General features: G+C 49.7%; 1 protein-coding gene across 1 annotated transcript; it reads right to left on the reverse strand.

The window, feature by feature from the left end:
* Window positions 1-16415: 16415 nt before the first annotated feature.
* NKX2-6 (NK2 homeobox 6) lies at window positions 16416-20865 on the reverse strand. The gene is made up of 2 exons (XM_032330705.1): window positions 20465-20865; window positions 16416-17593 (listed from the first exon to the last, which is right to left on the reverse strand). Exons 1-2 carry the CDS (start codon window positions 20745-20747, stop codon window positions 16968-16970), a joined length of 909 nt encoding a protein of 302 aa, XP_032186596.1. The 5' UTR covers window positions 20748-20865; the 3' UTR covers window positions 16416-16967.
* Between the last annotated feature and the right edge of the window lie 1064 nt (window positions 20866-21929).

The following is a 21929-nucleotide window of genomic DNA, read 5'->3' on the forward strand; positions in this document are numbered from 1 at the left end:
ACAGTTGTAGCTAACACTTACCTGACGTTCAAGGTGTGCTGTTTGAAGTATTTTTCTCATATTAACTCACTTAGTTTTCTGAATAGTTACTATTATACCCTCCCCCCACCCCTTTCAGAAGAAGAAGTCAAGGCACAGTGAAGTCGACTAACTTCACCACAGACGCTCAGCTAAAAATGACAAAGCCAGGATACATACCACATGGGCTGGCCTGGGATCTTGAGGGGTGAACCAACAGGGGACACTGACTCTGGCTGGCAGCACTCCCAGCCAGGGTCCCTGTGGAGGAGACAATGCCACTTCTTCAGGGACGAGTCGGAATTGTCCCTGGAGTTAGCCTGTGCTGTGAATTGGGAAGAGGGAAGTGTATGTTGGAGGGTGTTATAGAACATGCTGTGTGCCCTCTAGAAACTTCGAATCCAACTGGGAAACAGGGTAAGCATGGGAAAACAGCCTTCATCTCCCTCGTGTCTCTGAGATTACCCTTGAAACTCAGGAAAGGATAGATCACACAGCATGAGAATGCTTTTATATGTGATTTTAAAAACTCAGAGAAATGATTCACACTAACTTGGGGAGTGGTTACCTCTGGGGAGGGAGTAGAAGGGAGGTATGGGGGGGCTTTAGTTTTACGTTTTTAGGGAAATATCTTAAGCAGAAAACAGTCATAACAAATAAACATTTCTTTTCTTTTTTTAAAGATTTTATTTATTTGACAGAGATCACAAGCAGGCAGATAGGCAGGCAGAGAGAGAGGAGGAAGCAGGCTCCCTGCTGAGCAGAGAGACTGACACAGGGCTCGATCCCAGGACCCTGAGATCAGGACCTGAGCCAAAGGCAGAGGCTTAATCCACTGAGCCACCCAGGAACCCACAAATTAACATTTCTTAAACCATGTTAGTCCCTGGAAATAACCAAGTATAAGACCTGCTCCTGGCTCGTGAGGAGTTTATGCCCTACTTGAGGAAACAGACACATACAGGAAAGGACAGTTACACTTACAAAGGATAGTACATACCAGGTGTCAGACCAACAGTGGCCAGCAGGTACAGTAGGAATTGCATATCTGTAAAATTAAAAAGTTGGGCTGGATAGTATTTATATGCTTTTACTGCTGTATTATTATAATGTATATGTTAGTATATTAGCAGTAGGACCCTTTACAGATGACATTTCCCGTGGACCCCAAATCCATGACAGATGAAAGTGAGCCTCTAGCAGCTGGGCAGAGGCAGGGAGCTGATGACCCCTCCCCAGCCCAGGCCCAGCATCCGTTTGTCTCAGTGCTGTCTTGAGAACCCCTGTGGTGTTTCAGAACCTGGCTTCTAAACCACTAGGCCTCTTCAACTCTCTTTCAAAGACTGGCAGCTTTAGGATGGAAGGCTTCATGGAGAAGGCAGGCCTTTAAAGGGGCCTGGACACATCTAGAGGTTTGGAGTAAGTGGATCGGAGGAGTAAGGGTCTGGCTGGTAAGGGAAGCACCCTTGACCACCACACAGGAGGGTCTGTACACAACAAGGCACTTGGCAGCTGCAGAGGGTGTTAAAGTCGAGAGACGTCATTACTGTCGAACTTGTGTTTCAGAAAGACAGCGCTATCAACAAAACTAAAACGCAACCTACAGAACGGGAGAAGATAATTGCAAATGACGTGTCTGATAGAGGGTAGTATGTAAAATATACAAAGAACTTATAGAACTCAACACCCAAAAAACAAATAAGCTAATTAAAAATGGGCAGAAGACCTGCGTAGTCATTTCTTCAAAGAAGCCATTCAGATGGCCAGCGGACCCGTGAATCGATGCTCAACATCACTGATCACCAAGGAAATGCAACTCAAAACTGCCATGAGATATCACCTCACACTTGTCAGAATGGCTCAAATCAACAACATCGGAAACAACAGATGTTGGCCAGGCTGCAGAGAAAGGGGAGCCCTCGTGCACTGTTGGGGGGAATGCAAGCTGGTGCAGCCACTCTGGAGAACTGTATGGAGGTTCCTCAAAAAATTAGAAATAGAACTGCACTATGACCCAGCAATTTCCTACTAGGTATTTACCCAAAGAATACAAAAATACTAATTCAAAGGGATACGTGCATCCCAATGTTTATAGCAGCATTATCTACAATAGCCAAACTATGAAAATAGACCAAGAGTCCATCAACTGAAGAATGGATAAAGAAAATGTGAGAGAGATATATATATGTATGTATATATATGCATACATACATATATATGCACACATATATATATTCTTTTTGATGGCTAAGTAGATAGATGGCTAAGTAGATATGTATATTTACTCAGCCACCCAAAAGAATGAAATCGTGCCATGTGCAACAACATGGATGGAGCTAGAGATTGCAATGCTAAGGGAAGTAAGTCCGTCCGAGAAAGATAAATGCCATATGATTTCACTCACGTGGAATTTGAGAAACAAAACAAACGAGCAAAGGGGGAAAAAGGAGAGAGGGAGGCAACCAAGAAATACACTAAACTCTAGAGAATGAACTGATGGTTATCGGAGTGGAGGTGGGTGGGGGATGGTGAGATAGATAATGGGGATTAAAGAGTGCCCTTGCTGTGATGAGCGCTGGGTGGCGTGTGGAAATGCTGAATCACTGTACTGTACGTCTGAAACTAATACTACACTGTATGTTAACTAACAGGAATTTAAATAAAAAATTTTTTTTTTAAAAAGCGCTCATGGAAACAGTGACAGGTGCAAGAAGGGAGTCAGGAAGCCAGTTCCAGGGCTGGCCCAGCGAGAGGGAAGCAAGAGAAGGGATCCACGCAGGCGATAACTGCAAAAGAACAGCAGGTACGAGGCTGCAGGGTGGGATCCGGGCTCCAAGAATCCCAGTATAAATCCCAGTTTTCCGCCCCTGTGAGGTGCAGGTTCTTAGCCTCTCCTGGCTGAAGTTACTTCTTCTGGCAAAAAGGAGTGGTTACCAGCTGAGTATCATGCAGAAATATCCTGCAGATCAAACGTGTACATGAAGCAGTCAGGTCAGCATCCAGACCAAGGAGAGCCACCAGGCAACATCACTGATATTCTAGTGAGTCGTGTCACATTTCCCTTCAGGACAGAGAAAGGAGACAGCAGGCTAGGTCTTCTACCAGCTCAGCCCGGAAAAGAAAAACTTTGTCAACAGTTCCACTATCTGACCTTGAAACCAAGAGTGTTAAGGAGCAAGAAGGAATCTGTGTGAAGAAGTCAATTTCTACCCGGATAGCATCATTGCACAAATACTGAATATACAGCCTCTGGATATGCAGTCATCCTGACTCTGTTGGAATGGGGCAGGGGGTCTGTTGCTTACTTAGCCTTTGGGGCTCGGAGGGGCTGCCAAGGGGAAGAGAAGCTGGCAGCCCCAGAGCAGCTTTGGGCGGGCGGTATGGACCGAAAAGCTAGTGCTGGTGTGTGTGCTCCCCCCGCCACTTGGACACAGGGGGTGGTCAGGTCAAACAGCGGCTACAGCCGCCAGCAGAGGACCACTGCAGGCCCGGAGGTGTAGCTGGTATCAGGATGTCTGCCGCTGCCCCAGGGACAGCGGGTGTTGCACTTGCCCAGGCCGGGAGATACTTACTGGTCTTTATGCACTTGAACTTCTGACAGTTGTGATCTCCCTGGCTGGAGTCATGTCCTTTTCCTAGAGGGTCTTAGGACCCCTCCATGTCACTGCTCGGCTCCCACTGCCTGCAGCCTGGGGCATAAGACTACAGGTGCACCACAGCCTGGCCCACTGAGGAGCTTTCGCCCTGCTGCCCAGATAGGTCTGTTTCCAGGTCAGGCTGCTATTTCCCTATTAGGTGGGAAAGCAGAGAAGTACCAAGAGTTGCTTTGCCCCATTTCTTTGCTCCCGGGGATAAGAGCCACTGCTTTAAAGGGCTTTGGTGAATAGGATTCCGTGAGAGGGTGACAGGTTACGAGATGCATAGTCTGGAAGGATGCTGGGGAGAGGGGAGTCTCCTTCTCCTGCAGAGGTCCCACAACACCAAGGTGGCGTGAGTGGGGAGCTAGCTGCGGTGGGGGTGTCCCTATTGCCCCTGCTTTGCATTTGCTGCCTCAGACATGATAATGTGACCCTGAAGGACAGAAGGAAATGAGGCAAAGCGATACCCACCTTGCAGAGGGATCCATCCGGGACACGTTCTTTAGATTTCTGGAGTGTGTTTAGGGACCCACGGAGGCACCCTCCTCATGCCGCAGGCTGAGGCCTAGGAAGAGAGGGACAAACACATTGCACCGCCAGTCTACCCTCTCCTCCAGACCCTACTGTCATGAGGAATGGTTGACATCTGCCCTTGAGGCTTACCAGCAAGGGGATTGCCCTGGGGTAGGATGACCCTCAAGAAGAAGATGTCCGTGGGGCAACTGGGTGGCTCAGTCGGTTAAGTGTCTGCCTTCAGCTCAGGTCATGATCCCAGGGTCCTGGGATCGAACCCTGCATCAGGATCCCTGCTCAGTAGGAAGCCTGCTTCTTCTCCCTCTGCCGTTCCCCCTGCTTGTGCTCTCTCATTCTCAGGTGCCGGTGGCTGGGTGGCCAGACACGGTTTCAGCCAGCCCAAGAAGACAACGCAAGTTGTTTCACGAAACCCACGGTCTCAGAAAGCCCAAGTCTGACCAACATGCTTCCAACAGAAGCAGAGATGAGAGGTGGGGGGCAGGGGTCAGGGGATTGGGGGGCGGGTGGTGGATGAGCTCCAGGGCCTGGGTTTCACCTTCAGCCTTCCTACCATTTGGCAACATGGGCCAAGAAACTGCCTTGATCGGGTGTTTTGTTGTTGTTGTTTTGTTCATGCTCGTATGAGTTAGGTTCCTCTCACTTACACACCAGAAAGTCACAGAACTCCATTTTACATTAGATGAGGTTGAAGCCGGGGGAGATGAAGGCACCTCGCCTCCCACTGCTGAGTGGGTCGGTGGCAGAGCGAAGCCAGCATCTAGTAGATCAATTGCGTGCCTCTGGAAGCAGTTCTCAACTCAGGAAGAGTTAAGAACCTCTGCTCAGGAATCAGAACAGCTCACTTTGAAGGAACCGATCAGACCACTTTCCCTGCGGGTGCTCTGAGTGAGAGCCCGGGGAGGAGGAAAGGGAGGCAGGGTAGCAGGCTCGTCTGAAGGACGTGTGCGTGGAAACCACTCCACACGTCTCACAACCACCAGCATCACTAGTGTTTGTATTTGTCACACTGAAACCATGGCCAACGGTCGGTGTCTCTGGAGCCCTCAATCTCCTGATTCGGTCTCCTGTCCACTCCCAATTGTCAATATCCGAACAGGAAGGCAAAAGGCTGGACCTGAAAAAGAAATCTGAAACACTGCTTAGAGCCAAAAGCAAAGGCTTCGGGTGGAGGCCCAAGGAATTTGGGGAATTCGCTTTTTCCCCCGTGGTGGGGAAACTGGAGGCAATGGTGTCCCCTGGTGGACAGTTTGAGTGCTGCAAACAAAGGCTGTGGATTCCTCCATGGGGCCCTTACCTCCAGATGTTCTTGGGTTGTATGTAATGCTTCTATGTAATGTGTTTACAGGACTGATTCCAAAATGCAAAGATCCCTTGGTGGAAAGCAGGACCCCATGGGAAAGAATCTCTGTGATCTCTGTTATCTCTTACATCTTACATCCCCAATATCTGAAAGTGCTCTTCCCTCTGGGGACTCTGGGTGAGGTTGGGATGAAGTATCAAGCTCAGAGAGACACCATGATGGGTCAGAGAGCGTGTCCTAGACGCTCAGTCTGTTTAGATAGGTCAGTCACAGTGAGGCACAGGGGCCAGAAATGCAGCTGAAATGGCAACAACATAAAAGAGAAGTTAAATGACCTTCGGAGGTCTTCAAGTTCTGTTTCTGTGTTTTGGATAAGTTTTTTAAATCACTTTGAGCCTAATTTGGAGGTTTATTAATTTGTGGGCTTACGGGACTCCTGGGAAGTCAGAATTCAGGGAGCAATTATGATGGTTCAATGATATAAAGCTTGCCAAGCATTTAGGGTGAGCACTTAGTGTGGGCTTAATAGGTGATCTTTATGCTTCTCTGCCCACTGACCACGCACCTCTTCGACTTGCCTTCCACTTCCCCAGTGGCTCCACACAAGCATACCACCACATAAATATTCATAGAACACAGCTTCCCGGCTTCTACAACCATGTTCTGGACAAGGAAGTAGAGGACAAGAGGAAAAAAGTAGAGTAAGAGTAAAACTGACAAGAGGTGTTGAGGAGATGGAGGAACCGGAAGGTTCAAACCTCCTAGTGGAAATGTAAACTAACATAGCTACTTTAGATAAATAGCACACTCTACTAAACGTGCCCACATCCACACTTCCTGATCTAGAATTCCCACATCTGGAACATACCAACAGAAATGTGCTGCATATTCACCAAAAGACATGTACACGACATGTACCAGACAAGCAGCTCTAATTATGAAACAGCTGACTCTTGAACAACGTGGGTTTGAATGGGGGCGGGCCCGCTCATACATGGATTCTGTAAAGTACAGTAGTGCAAGTGTGCTTTTGCTGCCTTATGATTCTCTGTTTTTATTTTTTTTTTAAGATTTTATTTATTTCTTTGGCAGAGACAGATCACAAGTAGGCAGAGAGGCAGGCAGAGAGAGAGGAGGAAGCAGGCTCCCTGCTGAGCAGAGAGCCTGATGCGGGGCTCAATCCCAGGACCCTGGGATCATGACCTGAGCTGAAGGCAGAGGCTTTAACCCACTGAGCCACCCAGGCGCCCTGATTCTCTGCTTTTAAATTCTTATTTTAAATCCAGTAGAGTTAACACACAGCATTACGCCAGCTTCAGGTGGATGACAGTGATTCAACAGTTCTCTACATTACTCAGCGCTCATCAAGATAAGTGCGTTCTTAATCCCCTTCGCCTACTTCTCCCCTTCCCCCAACCCTGCCTTAGGATTTTCTTTATAACATTTTCTTTTCTTTAGCTTACTTTATTATAAGAATACAGTGTATAATACAAATAACATACAAAACACATGTTAATCGACTATTTGTGTTAATGGTAATGCTTCTGATTAGTAGTTAACTTTTAGGGAGAGTCAAAAGTTAGACAGAAACTATTGGTTTCTGCTCAAGTCATGATCCTGGGGTAGTGGGATCAGGCCATATATCCAGCTCTACACTGGGCATAGAGTCTGCTTAGGATTCTCTCTCTCTCTGCTCTGCCCCCCATCTCTCCCTCTCTAAAATAAATAAATAAACCATTTTTTAAAAGTTACACACAGATTTTTGACTATGCAGAGGGGTCAGTGCCTCTAACCCCCACATTGTTCAAGGGTCAACTGTAGTTCCAAACTGGAAATAGCTCAAATGTCCAGAAATCCATGCCATATAACCAGACCACGGAAAACCAAACAACAGTATGAATGTGCAAACTGCCACTTCCCACAGCAACACGAACTCATCTCACAAGCATACTGTTGAGTGAAGAAAAGCAGGCAAGAGAATATACACCATATGAGTCCATTTAGATTAAGTTCAGGAACTGGCAAAATTAATCCATGAAGTTAGAAGTAAAATTAGTAATTTCCTTTGGGATCAGTGACACCAATGGGATACAAGAGAGCTTCGGGCAAGAGATGGGGAATGTTAATGTTCTGTTTGATGATCTGGGTGCTGATTACATGGGAAATTCACTTTGTGAAACTTCATTAAGGTGTACGTATGGCGTTCATGCACTTTTCTCTATATGTGTTATGCTTCAATAAAAATTTATAAAAAAATAAACTGGGTAAAATTTATTTCTTCAATCAAGAGGCTTATGCTCTCATCAGGGAACAATTGAAGAAACAACCAGCTGCAAATTGAGTGTTACCCAACAGGATACACTATGAGCTATGAGAGCTAGGAAATCCTGACCAGGGACCCTGACTTCCTCTAGGAGTTGGCTTTTGAACTAGACCTCAGAGACCAAAAGGGGAGCCAGGCCTAGTATACCTAGGAACGTCAGACTGGCTGGCTGAGTGGAACAGAAGGTGTATGGAAGAACCCAGCAGAAAGTGGGGCTGGAAATGTAGGTAAAAGTTAAATTCTAGAGGCTCTCATGTGTCAGGTTATAGAGTGTAGACCGTGTTTCAAAAGTGAATTTTTCATCAAGGAATACACAGTATTTTTTTTTTAAGATTTCATTTATTTATTTGATAGAGAGAGCACAAGCTGGGGGAGTGGCAGGCAGAGGGAAAAGCAGGCTCCCCACTGAGCAGGGAGCCTGATGTGGGGCTCGATCCCAGGATCCTGGGATCATGACCTGAGCTGAAGGGAAATACTCAGCTAGAGATGCCCAGGAAGGGACAGGCAACCTGGATCTGGAATTCTGGATAAGGATAGAGCTGGAGTGGTATAAGTGAGATTTGGTAGTTTCCTGCACAGAAATGGCCGCTAAGCCATTATAAGTCGATGCTAGCAGCTGGGGAGAGGGCAGCTGAGTTGAACACCACGACCGTGGGCAACCCAGAGAAGAGCCTTTCACATCACCTCACAGGGCCCTTGGTTCCCACACACTCTGTATTGTATATTCCTTTCTACGTTCCTCAGCCTCCCTGCGCCCTGCCCCCTCCCACCCCCACCCCATCCAAATTTGTTCACCCTTTCAGGGGGCTTATCGCAACCTCCTTCTCTTTCCTCAAGTTTTCTTCGATGACTTGAGCTTGATTTATTTCTCTCCTAGACATCTCTTGTACCTGTGTCAGCTAGCTTTCTCATGTCCTATGTCCTCTGCTATACGAGATGCCCACTGAGTTGTTACAGATAACAGCAGCCAAATAACAAGCCAACAAAATGGCTTAAACAAGACCAGTGCTGAATTTTCTTTTCTATAATAGCCGGTGTGTAAGCAGAGCAGAGCCAATAAGATGCTGGGGCCCTCGCTTCTTCCATCTTGTTGCTGTGTCGTAATCTAAGATACATGCTGTTGTGCCCACCATTCCAACTGCATAAGCCACAGGCAGAAAGAGAAGGGAAGAGAAGAGAAGGTCCCTTCCCTGCGAGGCTGTGTCCTGGAAGTGGCACACGTCACTTCTTACATCCCTTTAGCCACAACTTACTTACTTGGCCATTCCTAGCTGCAAAGGAGTCTGGGAAATAGAATCGTTATCTGCAAGAATAAAGAAAAGAGTGGGAAATGGGTATTGGATGATAGCTAGAAGTGTCTGCCACATGTCTCCCCACTATCAGCATCCTTTGGGTAGGAATTTTAAGTGTAAATGTCCAATAATTCAATGAATAATGTAGGTGTATAATGCACCCACTCTAGGTTTCTCCTGTCGTGTATTTGTTTGTTTGTTTGTTTTTTAAAATTTTATTTATTTATTTGACACAGAGGGAAAGATTACAAGTAGGCAGAGAGGTAGGTAGGGAGAGAGGGAAGCAGGCTCCCTGCTGTGGGACTCGATCCCAGGACGCTGAGATCATGACCTGAGCCAAAGGCAGAGACTTAACCCACTGAGCCACCGAGGCACCCCAGCATATTTGGTTTGATAGGTGCTTGTCTGGCCCAGAGTTTGATGTCCCTCTTGAAGCAAGGACTCTGTCTTCTGAATCCTGTGTGTTTCTGATCCTGTAAATATTTTCCTTCTTTCTTTCCTTCCTTCCTTTCTTCCTTCTGTCCTTCCTTCCTGCCCTCCTTCCTTCCTTCAGTTTTATTATTTATTTGAGAGAGAGAGTGAGAGAGAGAGCGATCACAAGTTGGGGGAAGGGTTAGAGGGAGAGAAACAGACACCCCGCTAAGTAGGGAGCCTGAGGCAGGACTCCAAAGGAGGACCCTGGGATCATGACCCGAGTCAAAAGAAGCTGCCTAACTGACTGAGCCACCCAGATGGCCTAAATATTTTCTTTTAATGATATGGGCCTTATATTCCCCCTCACAATGTTCAATCTAATTATCAATTATACTTAATACTTGCCAGGTAAAAGTAAGTTGACCTACGAGAGAATGGCTAGAATAATTTAAAAAAAAAAAAATTTTTTTTTTTTTTTTCTACGACAGCCATAACCTCTGGCTGACAGAAATTCTGAGAGTCCCTGTTATCATGGCTCAAGATGACCCCTGCCAGGAACCAGATCCTTACCCACACATTAGAGAATTTTCATCTAGAGGGTTCTGATTACCAAGAAGCCAGGTCAGAATCTGGGTCTTTATTGCAGACTTTGTGGGGTTGTGCAAGGAAGGCAGACAGCAACCGTTCACTCGTTTGGTCCATCACCAATGGCGTTGGGCCCCTCCTCCATAACAGCAACAGTGTGTGTTGGAAACAGACTGGGGTCTGTCACAGACATGAGGCTCTTTGTTAGGAAGGGACAAGAGACTCAGTGAGTACCTGCATCCGGATGGGGAAGACCTTGATGCCCTAGGAGCAGGTACCTGGGGGCCTGAGCCACAGGTAATGCCCAGGGGAGACAGCAGGGAGCCAGCAGGGTAGGACTGAACACAGGAGCCATCAAAGGAAACGTTTACCTCTGGCCCACTGAAGTCTTAACTTCAGATTCCAATTTCCTGGGCACTAGGGTTTCAAGCGATTAAGCTGGGCTGGTGACAGGAGGAAGTGAGAGTCATTGAGGCATGGACCGGAAGCAAGCAGGTCTCACTGAGACCAGCTTATAAGGAAAGCCCCAGAGGGACTAGCAAGCTCTCTGAGATTTGCAGCCGAGGCTGCTGGGTATATCTGCTTTTCTTATAGTGGAATCTGGACTGTGTCACTGAGAACACATCCTTCTCTTGGGCCGAGACCGGGGAGACTTGCTAGAGTCTAAACAGAGAGTCAGAGAGGAAGGCAGAGTGACTTTCCAGAAAGCTCTCCCCTTAGTGAGGGAAGTGGACCTAAGGAATAATAGCTCAGGGCTGAATTATTTTTCACTCTTCAGTGCTGGCCGCCTGGAAGTGTGAATCCGAGTCTCTGGGGATTCAAAGTGTAGGTGGGAGATGTGGGGAGGGGGGGCAAGGGTCTTGCCAGAGTCTTTAAAATATCTGTTTGCCCACAAGTGAATGAGGGGTTGTATCTCTCATGTATCTCATGTCCACTTCCCACTCTCTCTGGCATTTTGCTTCCTTTTTATCCCGTCAGGAAGCTTTCCAAAGGGCTTCCATCCCTCCTCTGCATTTTCCCCTTAGGGAATAAAGAAAACAGTATCCCTCAACAGTCACATGATTTGTGTAAGGACCTGATCTCCTGTTGAATATTCAGTAGGAATCACCCAGGAGCAGAGGGCAGGTGGTCTGGGGTCCCGTGTGAGTTTCTGGCCCTTGGAGCCTTTCTGTGGAATGGGAACAGGAATGTGCTTTGCCCCAAATGAATAGGCAATGGAATTATACAAAAATTAAAGGGGGTGTATCCGTGCGAGGCTGGTAGACTTATGAAACATACATAGCAATCTGTCAGCGGATAGATCCTTGTCCTGCAAGTCAGTCCAGAGAGATCAGGACAAGCTCCAGCTAGGGAAACCAGCCGTACCTGTGGGAAAGGTGCGATCAGCAGCATTCATTACAATCCCCAGCTGGAAAGCATTTATTTTTTTAGTAAATACATGCACCAAGGTATATGCGTTCAATGGAATACGATGTAGCAATGAAAGCTCAGAGGACTGGCTGGCTTAGTAGAGCCTGGGACTCTGCATCTAGGAGTCAGGAGTTCGAGCCCCACATTGGGTGCAGAGGTTACTTAAAAAAATAATATTAAAATTAAATTCAAAATTCTAGAAGGAGGAGAAGAAAGAAGGAGGAGAGGAAAACGAGCAAACTAAAGCTCCACACAACAGCATAGATAAATCTCCCAAGCATCAAGTTAAATACAAGTCAGAGAAGAATACACTTGGTCTGATTCTATTTATGCGACATTCAAAGTCGGGCAAAATGAAACCATACCGTTGAGGGACGAGTCCCTGTGGGTAAATCCACAAAAGAAGCTTGTAAATTAGCATCACAAAAGTAGGAATAGCTGGTACCACCTTTAGGGAAAGAGGGAGGAGAGGGGTCTGCGTTCTGGAAGGTGCCTGCGGAGAAGGGCTGCTGGGGAATTGGCACCCCCTGTTTCTTGCCTAGAGAGGAGGGTTCCATCTGTGTTCACTTTGCAATCTTTCCTTAAATTGTATGTGTATGTTTCATGTAGTCTTCTGGATATGATCTATCTTACAATTTAAAAAATGTAAATGTCTCTGAAATCCACAGGAAGCCACCCAAAATTAAAACAGTAGCCTCGGAGATCCACTGCCTCAATTTTATAAGTAAGGAGACCGAAACCCAGAAGAGTTACAGGCTTGGTCTGGGTCACAGAATGTGTCACCCGTCGAAGCGGGACTAGAGTGAGGTTCAACAACTTTCAACTCAGTGTTCCTGCACTGCCTTCTGCTTCTCTCAGGAGTCTTCTCTGTGGGACAGCTTTTTAAGCCTGGAAGTTCCTTTGTTTGCGGAAAAAGAAAAAAAAAATGGTGAGTTAGTAGGTTGATATAATGAGGAGCTGATACAAACTCAGCAGTTGTAGACACTTTTCCAAACGGAATTTTAAAAGATTTCAATATGTCCTTCCAAAGGCACATCATTGTAGCGATAACACTGCGAAAAAACAAATACCAGAGAACTCTGGCCACTCTGAAATGCAGAGCTGCACTCGGGCTCGGGCTCCATCTGATTTACAGATGGTATCAGGATGAGGGGCTGGAAGGGGCTGGGGAGGGGGGAACAGGAAGGACAGGGAGCCAGGAAGTCTGCAATTTTATTGACTTATCCACCTGGGCTAGGTGAGACCCCTAGCCCTGGGACAGTCAGGAAGGGGACCTCTGCTATCTCTCTGAGAGCCTTTTTGTTTTGTTTAGAGGTCAATTACTTCCCATTTGGGAAATTTGTGAACATTAAGAGGTGACTGGAGTGACGGGCCTGAATGATGCAGATAAGAGCTGATTGCTTACTGAGCGCCTCCCCGGTGAAAGCCGGGCCTGGGATAAGCCCGGGACCCTAAGACGCACACACAAAGGGGCAGCTTTCAGTGCGCAGGAGAGATTACAGGATGGAAGACGGGCAGCTTGGGGGGTGGTGTGGGCCTGATGAGCTGAGAGGCGGCTCGTTTTAAAGTGATCTTGACAGGAGCATTTCCCTCCCCTCTCCTCCCCGCCCCTCCCCTTTTGGAAAGAAGTCGTTGGTGCCCAGAGAATCTCAGACGTTCAGGCTCTCCTCTGAAGAGAAAGCCATGCATATGCACGAGGTTTTGTTAGTTTAGTTTTTTGGGGGGTTTTGTTTGTTTATTCGTTTAGACCAGCAAGTGTGGATGCTACAAATATCTGGAGAACAGAATAGAAAATGTCACAAATCAACGGAACCTCTGAAGGATTTTGGCCTAAATGAGAGGAAACCGCCCCCCCCAACCCCGGCCGCCGCCCACATGCCTTCAGCCAACTGGATGCAGTTTATAAATTCCCAGAAGCTAGCCTTGAATTGTATCTGAGACTCCTGTAAAATAGCAACATGGCTTTGGCATGTGCCCACTTCACTTTTCTCCGTTCCTAAGTCTTCGACCTTTCCTGGAACCTCTCCCAGGAAACAGTGTCATTCCCACACTAAATCACCAGGCCTAATCACCTCCTGCGGGCACCCAGGTCCTCCCCCGCCCCTTCTCCATCTTTCTAGAGGGGCATATTTTCTGTCCTACTTGACACGCAGCAACTACCACCGTGTATTTTTAGATACATTTCTCATGTTAGTCTCCGGTATCCAATTAGATAATACGGTTTTTAAGGGCAGCAGCAAATCTTACTTCCTTTTGTAGCCCTTCCAGAAATGTTTGGCGGTGACTGAGTACTGACCTGCCGATTGAGCCAAGTCCCCTTCCCCTTCACTCACAGCCTAAATCTGAGCCCAGGCTCTTCCTCCTGTGTTTTTCCATGCTGTACAAAGTGCTAGGGGAGTATGGGAAGTAAGGCCTATTCAGAACATCACATGTCTGCCAACTGCCTCTTGGGTTACTTTCCTATGTTAAAAGGGACAAACGGGTAAAGAAACTAAGATTTATTAGTTTTCTACTCTGTACCCGGGACTTCGCCAGATCTGTGGGTGATGAGCTACACTTCGCTGGGGGTGGGGGTGGGGGGTAAGGACCTTACCCAAAGAACAGCAACAAAGGATTTTTTTAAATTATCATGTAGTACAATCTGATCTTGGGGGCGTCTGGGTGGGTCTGTTGTTAAGCGTCTACCTTCGGCTCAGGTCATAGTCCCAGGGTCCTTGGATCGAGCCCCACATGGGGCTCCTTGCTCAGTGGGGAGCCTGCTTTTCCCTCCCCCACTCTTCCAGCTTGTGTTCCCTCTCTCGCTGTGTCTCTCTGTCAAATAAATAAAAATAAAATCTTAAAAAAAAAAAAAGAATCTGGGGCTCCTGGGTGGCTCAGTCGGTTAACCCTCTGCCTTCCCCTTGGGTCATAATCCTGGGGTCCTGGGATCGAGCCCCACATCGGGCCCCCTGCTTGGTGCGGAGCCTGCTTCTCCCTTTCCCTCTCCCCTTGCTGGTATTCCCTCTCTCCCTGTTTCTGTCTCTGTCAAATAAATCAATAAATAAAATCTTTTAAAAAAATCTGATCTTGGAAAAATGTAACACAACTCACTTAACAACTGAGAGCTAGGCAGATGGTTACTTGGTAGAAGCACTGAACATAGAGTCAGTCACCTGTCATAAATGTAAGCCTGGTGGTCACAGACACTTTCCTCTTGTAAGGAATACCCCCCCACACACACACCAGGGTGCCTGGGTGGCTCAGTCCTTAAGCCTTTGCTCAAACCATGATCCCAGGGTCTTGGAATTGTGAGTCCCGCATCTGGCTCCCGGCTCAGCGGGGATCCTGCTTCTCCCTCTCTCTGCCCCTCTTCCAGCTTGTACTTTCTCTCTCACTTGCTCACTCTCTTCTCACAAATAAATAAAATCTTTAAAAAAAAAAAGGGGGAATGCCATCTCAAAGCGAAAGAGGGATGGTCTTTTCCTCATGATGGAGATTTTAACTATAACCCTTATTATTTTTTTTAAATCTTATCTTAATTGACTAAGGAATATTTATTGACAGTTCCAGATTTAAAGTCTACATACTGGAGTGCCTGGGTGGCTCAGTCACCTTCGGCTCAGGTCATGATCCCAGGGTCCTGGGATTGAGCCGGCATCAGGCTCCCTGCTCCGCGGGAAGCCTGCTTCTCCCTCTCCCACTTCCCCTGCTTGTGTTCCCTCTCTCACGGTCTCTCTCTCTCTCTGTCAAATAAATAAATAAAATCTTTTAAAAAAAATAATAAAGTCTACATACTGCCCTTTTCAACCTCAGGAGCACAACACTAACTATAATTGCAAGACACTGTAGGGGTATTTCTAACCGTATTTTTATTAACAGCAAAAGTAGAGAAATAATAGAGAAAAGGATGAGAATGAAAAAGAGAGGAAATGTAAGGAAATGGTAGTAAAGAAGAAGAATGGTACTCTTGTTTTTAGCTTAAGCACATAAAATTTAAGAGATGAAAGCTTTCCATAGTCAGGTGTAGTTAACAAAGAACCAAGGAGTCTGTTTTCCCACATTGGTGAAAACAACCAGGACATATTCAGAAATGAGCAAATGTGGGACGAGTACATTTTGATTAAATATTCAAATTTATTAAATAGAATTTACCTTTTGGTGAGTTAGTGGTGAAGGGGTAAAGAACCAGGTTTTCATCATCTAAAAATATTGTCCAGGAGAAAAAAGGAGTCTGGTTTCCCTACTAGTGCCTGCCAAAGACAAATGTATTTGATCCCTTGTTTCCCTTAATAAAATGAGCTTGTTTTCAGTCTTCAATTTGCATAACTTCAAACATATTTGGGGAGGGAAGTCATAATTTCCCCTAAAATTCAGGCTTCCTTCCCCTGGTGTTTGACATATGGACATAGGGCGGCCTCCTTTCCTTATGCGCAATTAAGACAAGGATTATGTTTTGGAAGAAACCCTGCAGAGGGAGAGGGGGCTGTGAGAGAAGAAATCAGCTATCGGATCTCCAGGGCTCCAGCCATTTCATTTCCCCAGGGACTCGGATATGTCCCGACGAGTCAGAACTTCTGGGCTTCATTTTTTATTTTAATTCGCGGTCGCGTAGGAGGTAAGTAGAGGTGGAGAGATTATAGTGGCCTACACACATGGACACACACAAATATATGTAGGATATTTACTCAAGGTGCTGAGGTGTGTACACGGGATAAAATGCAGTGACCTTGAAGGGGAGAACCAGAATGTACAGTATACCTTCCCAGAGAGCAACCGCGTCCCGGGAGAATGAAGGCGGAGTCCTCGGGGAGCAGCCCGGCGCCCCCGGGGGGGGGGTGGGGGGGTGGGGAGAGGGGGATGCGGGAGAGAGAGAGGAAAGGGGAGGAAGGGGGGAAAGGGGGAGACGAAGAGGGAGGGGCGGTTTACTCTCCCAGGAGGGCTTGGCTCACACAATAGTCTCTGTCCCAGACCTCCTGGATCCTCTCCCCAACCCCCGACGCCCGCTCCTCACTCGAGTTCCCACACTTCACTCCGCTACTTTTTACATTCATTCCCCAAACTCTAGCCTCTAATGGAGGATCGTGGGCCTCTAGGGCACGCCACCCCCACTCACAGCCCCCCTCCTCCGGGCCAGGCCCCCGGGCTGCTGCACACAAATTAAAGAGTCTATTAGCAAACCCTGGGTTTGAGGCCCGACAGTCACCAGCCTCGCTATTGCTCCGATACCCGAAACTGCCAACCATCCTACAGACTTTCCTTCCTCCCACTGCTGCCCCGCGCACTTTAGGTCCTGGAGAGAGAAATGTCCCCAGTGCCTCAGCGGGATGGTCTGTTGGGGGCAATTCGAAGTTCAGGGATAGCTCAGGGAGAAGTACCATCGGGTCGCCTATTCCCTCCGCCGTCGCTCGCCGGTATGCGGAGAGGCGGGGGGGACGGAGCCCCAGGACACGGTGGGCTGACGGAGCCCAGGCGCCTCACCAGGCCCTGACACCCTGCAGCGGGGCGGGCAGAGGGCTCTGCGGGCTGGCGCTGGGGCCACCCACAGCGAAGCCGGCGCGGGCCAGAGGTGCGGGCGCCACGGGACCCGGGGACGCACCCGCGTAGCCACCACCATAGCCGGCCCCGAAAGGAGTGCCCGCGTAGCCGCCGTAACAGGAATAGGGCGCCGCGGCCGCGCTGTAAGGGCCGGAAAAGGCCGGCGCGCCGGGACCCAGGCAGGGCTTGCCATCCCGCACAAGCACGGGCACCGCCACCCGGCGTGGCGCTAAGGGGTGGCCCGCCAGTTCTAGGGACTTGTCCTGGCGCTGTCTCTTGCACTTGTAGCGCCGGTTCTGGAACCAGATCTTGACCTGCGTAGGTGTGAGCTGCAGCGCGCCGGCCAGGTGCTCGCGCTCGGGCGCGGACAGGTACCGCTGCTGCTTGAAGCGCCGCTCCAGCGCCAGAACCTGCGCCTGCGAAAAAAGCACGCGCGGCTTCCGCCGCTGCCGCGCCTTGGGCTGCTCCGTGCTGTTCCCGCGCGTGCCGATGCCAACGTCGCCAACGCAGCGCTCCGGACCCCTGGTCCCTCTGTGGAGAGGCGGGGCTGCGCTGAGGCCCGGCTCTAAAAGCACAGGAAGGAACAGCGTCAGCGCCCAGCCTCAGGCTTACCTGAGCAAGTGTTGCGTTGTTTTTCGGGGGCTACCCTCTCCCTGGTAGCCTTCATGTCGCGTCCCCTTCGGTCCCCTCTGCTAACACCCCCTCTTCCCCCGTCCCAGGAGGGTCTGTATGTTCCTTTCCCCCAAGCCCTGTCACGATTGTCCCTGCAGGCACATACTTAAATTTTGACATTCTAGGGTCTTCGGTGTGCGGCCCTTTCCCAAAAGGTAGCTGATCTAAGACAACTCCATTTTCTTCTTAGAATGTATATGTATAGGTGGGGTGGGGGTGATTCGCTGTAATTCGATTCTAAAGTGTGGTCGAGTTTGGGAGAGCTTTTGCCGCAAGGACCGAGTGCAAATGTGGGGGACTATTAGATGGAAATTGACTTTGGACTGCCCTTGGTGGAAAGAAGGGGTGTAGAAAGGGCGAGAGATCGAGATAGAGAGAAAGAGAAAGCGCTAAAACTTGGCGACGCGCTTGCCCGTGGGTTCCTGTCTGCCTGGTTATCTGTGGTGGTCCCCCACCCATCACCGGGTGTCCCGTCCAAGCTCAGGGGTGGGTGTCCTGAGTATCTTCCACCTTCACCGCACCTTTGCACACACCCTTGTCTTTTTGGTTGTCAAGTGCACTGGCACCAGGGACCCGTCCCATCTTTCTTGGATGTTATGCTCTGTAAATTAGCAAAATAAAATAAAGGTGAACGAAATATTTTTCTGACTCCTAATTCTTGGCTCGGAAACGGAGTGTCCCTTGGAGGCATATACAAAGTTTAGATCCACATTTCGCTTTTTAAGAAGCGGCCTCTTTCTCCTTTGGGTTGTCTGTGGTAAGCAGGTTTCGCTCTGACTTCCTCTTCCCTGGGGTGGTGTCCTACCCAGTCACCCCGCCATGGCTGTGTCTGAAGCCCACTGAAATACAGCCTTTCCTTGCCTTCTTCCCACCTCTCTTCTGTCTTGGCTAAGCTGTGTTTTAACCCAAGGATGGGTAGAGAGGAAACGCTGAGTTTTCATGGGAAGGCATGCCAGGAGAAACCAGGAACGTGGAGTGACTGTAATAAGTTCATGGCCAGGCGAAGCACCTAATTAGAGAAGGTGCGGGTTGGAACCCGACTTCAAATCCCCAACCCCAGTGGCACAATTTCCTATGAGCAGGAGATGGGACTCTTTGGTATTTGAAGTTTGAGGAAATGAAAACTTTCTTCAGACAAGCCAGTGCTCAGAGAAACTGAGGCCATCTCGTCCTTTAAAGAAGAAAAATATGCACTGGGGTTTTATTCTTAACAAATGGAAAAGTTACAGCTGACTTTCAGCAACTCTTTGGAACTAGCAGGACCCCACTTGAGAGTCGCTGGCCAGGCAGGCCATGGGGCTGCGGGGCACCCTCTTGGTCACTGTCTGGAGGCCCTCTCGCCCTGTGTCCTTGAAAGCAAGGTGGTTTCGCTGGGAACAGATGAGTGGATTGCTTACCAGGAAGGTTCGATCATTGCGGTGGCCCTGGGCTTGGTTCCTGGAGCTGGACGTGGGTCCCTTCTGGGTGTCCAGGGCGGGCAGCCGCTTAAGAGATGCTGCTCAAAGTTTGCCAGAAGAGGAAGGCGCTGTGTGAGCCTTCAGCTGCTAGGTGACAGCAGGACTGTGACCCTTTCTCAGCAAGGCCAGAGTGAATGCGGAGCTGGTTGAGCATCTCCGAAGGCATTAGTGTTTACAGTCCATGGCAGAACACCCCCAGACTTCTCTGCAAACACAGCAAAGTCCAATGTTCTCCAGGCTCCTGCAGCTGATGAATAAGGAGACTACTAGTCGAGGAACAACTGCAAACTAACCCCTTTACTTATTCGTTGCGCCTTGAATGGATGGGCGGTGGCACAGCCCGGCAGGGGAAGGCTGATCTTCGAGGCCTCCCTGGGGCTCCCCGACAGGCACCAGGAAACTGTAGACCAAGGTGCAAAGGTTTGTCCAGAGGTAGAGAGGCTTTTTCATCCCTCCGAATGTTGAGACTCTTCTGCGGAAGTTTCCTGGGTCGCAGGACACAAGACAACACAACTCACTGACTGCTCCTTCCCTTCCTGCGGAGGGACGCAGGGGCCGGGAGCTCGCTGTCCGCACCCCTGGGGTTGTGCTTTCGGAGAGCGGGCGCCCAGACTCCACAGAGTCCTTTCCCAGAGCAGTGAAACCGGAGCTCCCCTTCTATGCTCCCAGGTACGGAGGATTGGCCGTCCAGGCCTAGGGACTCAGATGCTAACTGATCTGGTCGCCACTCTCATTGTCCGGACCAGGAGTCCGGGCGGAGGATTGACTGAGCTGGCCAGGCCACTTAGCAAGCCCCAAGAAAGGGCTGCGATTGACCCCAGAGCCAGTCGAGTTTCCACTCCCCGGCGGTCAGCTAATGTGATGGCTACACTTCTGGCAGATGCTTTAGGGTAGAGAGACGCGGACGTTGGCAGGGAAGTCTGGTGGTGGTGGAGCACAGCTAAGATACTGCAGAGGGCTTCGCTGTAAGAAAGAGGAGCTGGAGTTTCTGGGAAGTGTGGCTGGCTGCGAGAGGGCATGATGTGTTTTTGGGAATCAGAGGACAGGCTGTGGAAATTATGAACGCCTAAGATGCGGGACTTATTTTGTTAGGGATGCAGGAAGCACACTGGGTGTCTGGAGGAGATGGGAAGAGGGGGCTGAGAGATCTGCCATTTGGAATCCTCTAATAAGAGAAAATGGGGCTAGGCCTTTAGAGCAGGAAAGACCCAGAGATGCGTGTCACCCGCACGCGTCAGCTGGTAGTGATGATGCCCCCAAAGCCATGATCTCCTGGTAGGAGCCAAGACCTGAGCACACGTACTCACCTGGCTCCCCGACCCGTTCTGCGTCCATGTCCGTGACTGTCTCACAGGGACCACCAGGAGACCCCGACTCGTCCTGCCTTCTGCCGCTGTCGCCGCAGCCGGCCCTGCAGGTGCTGGGAACCTCTGCCTTTCGCGGTTCTGGAACAAATTGCAGACACTGAAAGCTTTCAGGGATCTTCCGTGTCCCCCGGAGTTGCAAGGACTCGGAATCAATCTGCTCTCGCTCCAGCCTGAGGATGTCATTGACCGAGAAGGGGGTGGAGGTGACAGGGTTCAGCAGCATTCCAAAGGCGGAGGAGGCGGGGATGGGGTGGCCCTGGTCCCCCAGGAGCCCAGCACCCGGAGCGCCCCGTCTTGGCGCTGCAGGCACTGCAGACCCGAGGTCTGGGGCAGACGCCCAGTATCCAGCACTGCGCCTTTCTCTGGGCCATCCCTGCCGACGGGGTGACCGAGGCCAAGTGACAAGATCGCTCTCATTGGTCCGGGCAGAAACCACGTGCAAACCCGCACCTTCCTCCCCCAGGAGCTTTCTTCCCTCACCCTACTAATTCCACTCCAACCCCCAGCCACCCTCGGAAAGATTTGGTTTGTGTTGACGGCTCTCAAAAGCAGGGGAAACGGGAGAGAGTGCTGCGCGCTGCCCGTCTCCAGGTGAACACGGTTCAGGCCGGAGCCGCCGAGAACAATCCCCTGTCCAAGGGGGCTCTCCTAGAGGACATAAGGGCTTGGGGGGGTGGAACTCTTGCTCTACAACCCAGCCTACCCATCGGGCCCAGCGTTAACTCAATTCTCCAATCTTTCACCGAGGAAAACTGAGGTGGAGACAGCTGGGCACCTGTGGGATTGAAGGAACACGCTGGAGTCTTAGTGGGCGCAGGGTGGGGGCCATTCGGCGGGGAGCCGGATCCAGGCTGCCGAGGCTGGGTGGCGGACAAGCTAGTCTTCACCCGTCCATGTCTATATTGAGCGGGAAACGTCTCACTTAGAGCAGAATCTGGGTCTGGGGATTCCAGATCAGCCATTTCATAGGAGGAGCTTCTCAGCTTGGGGGGTGAAGAAAGGGCTAGGAAGCTATACTGGGTGGGGGGCGCCTCTTTGCCAGCTCCACAGGTGGATGTGGAAAGGTAATAACCCCAGCCCTCTGGAAGGTGCCAGATAGGGACTCACCTTGCCCTTCTTGTCCCCCAGTTCCTTCTCTCCCTCTTTATTTTCCCTAACGTTGATTGTTTTCAGTGAACATGCGTGTGTCCTCGTGTCCCCTTTCCCCCACCCCCAAGGGGTGGGAAGTTTTGACCAGCATTAGATCTTCAGAAAACCTCCTCTCACAAGGCTGGCACCCAGTGAAGAGAGAGTGCGGGGGGGGGGGCGCCTTGGTGGGTCAGTGGGCTAAGCATCAGCCTTTGGCTCCAAATGTGATCTCAGGTCCTAGGGTCCAGCTGGCTTGGGGCTCCCTGCTCAGCAGGGA

The sequence above is a fragment of the Mustela erminea genome, chromosome 2 (genome assembly GCF_009829155.1).
Source record: "Mustela erminea isolate mMusErm1 chromosome 2, mMusErm1.Pri, whole genome shotgun sequence".
Lineage (NCBI taxonomy): Eukaryota > Metazoa > Chordata > Mammalia > Carnivora > Mustelidae > Mustela > Mustela erminea.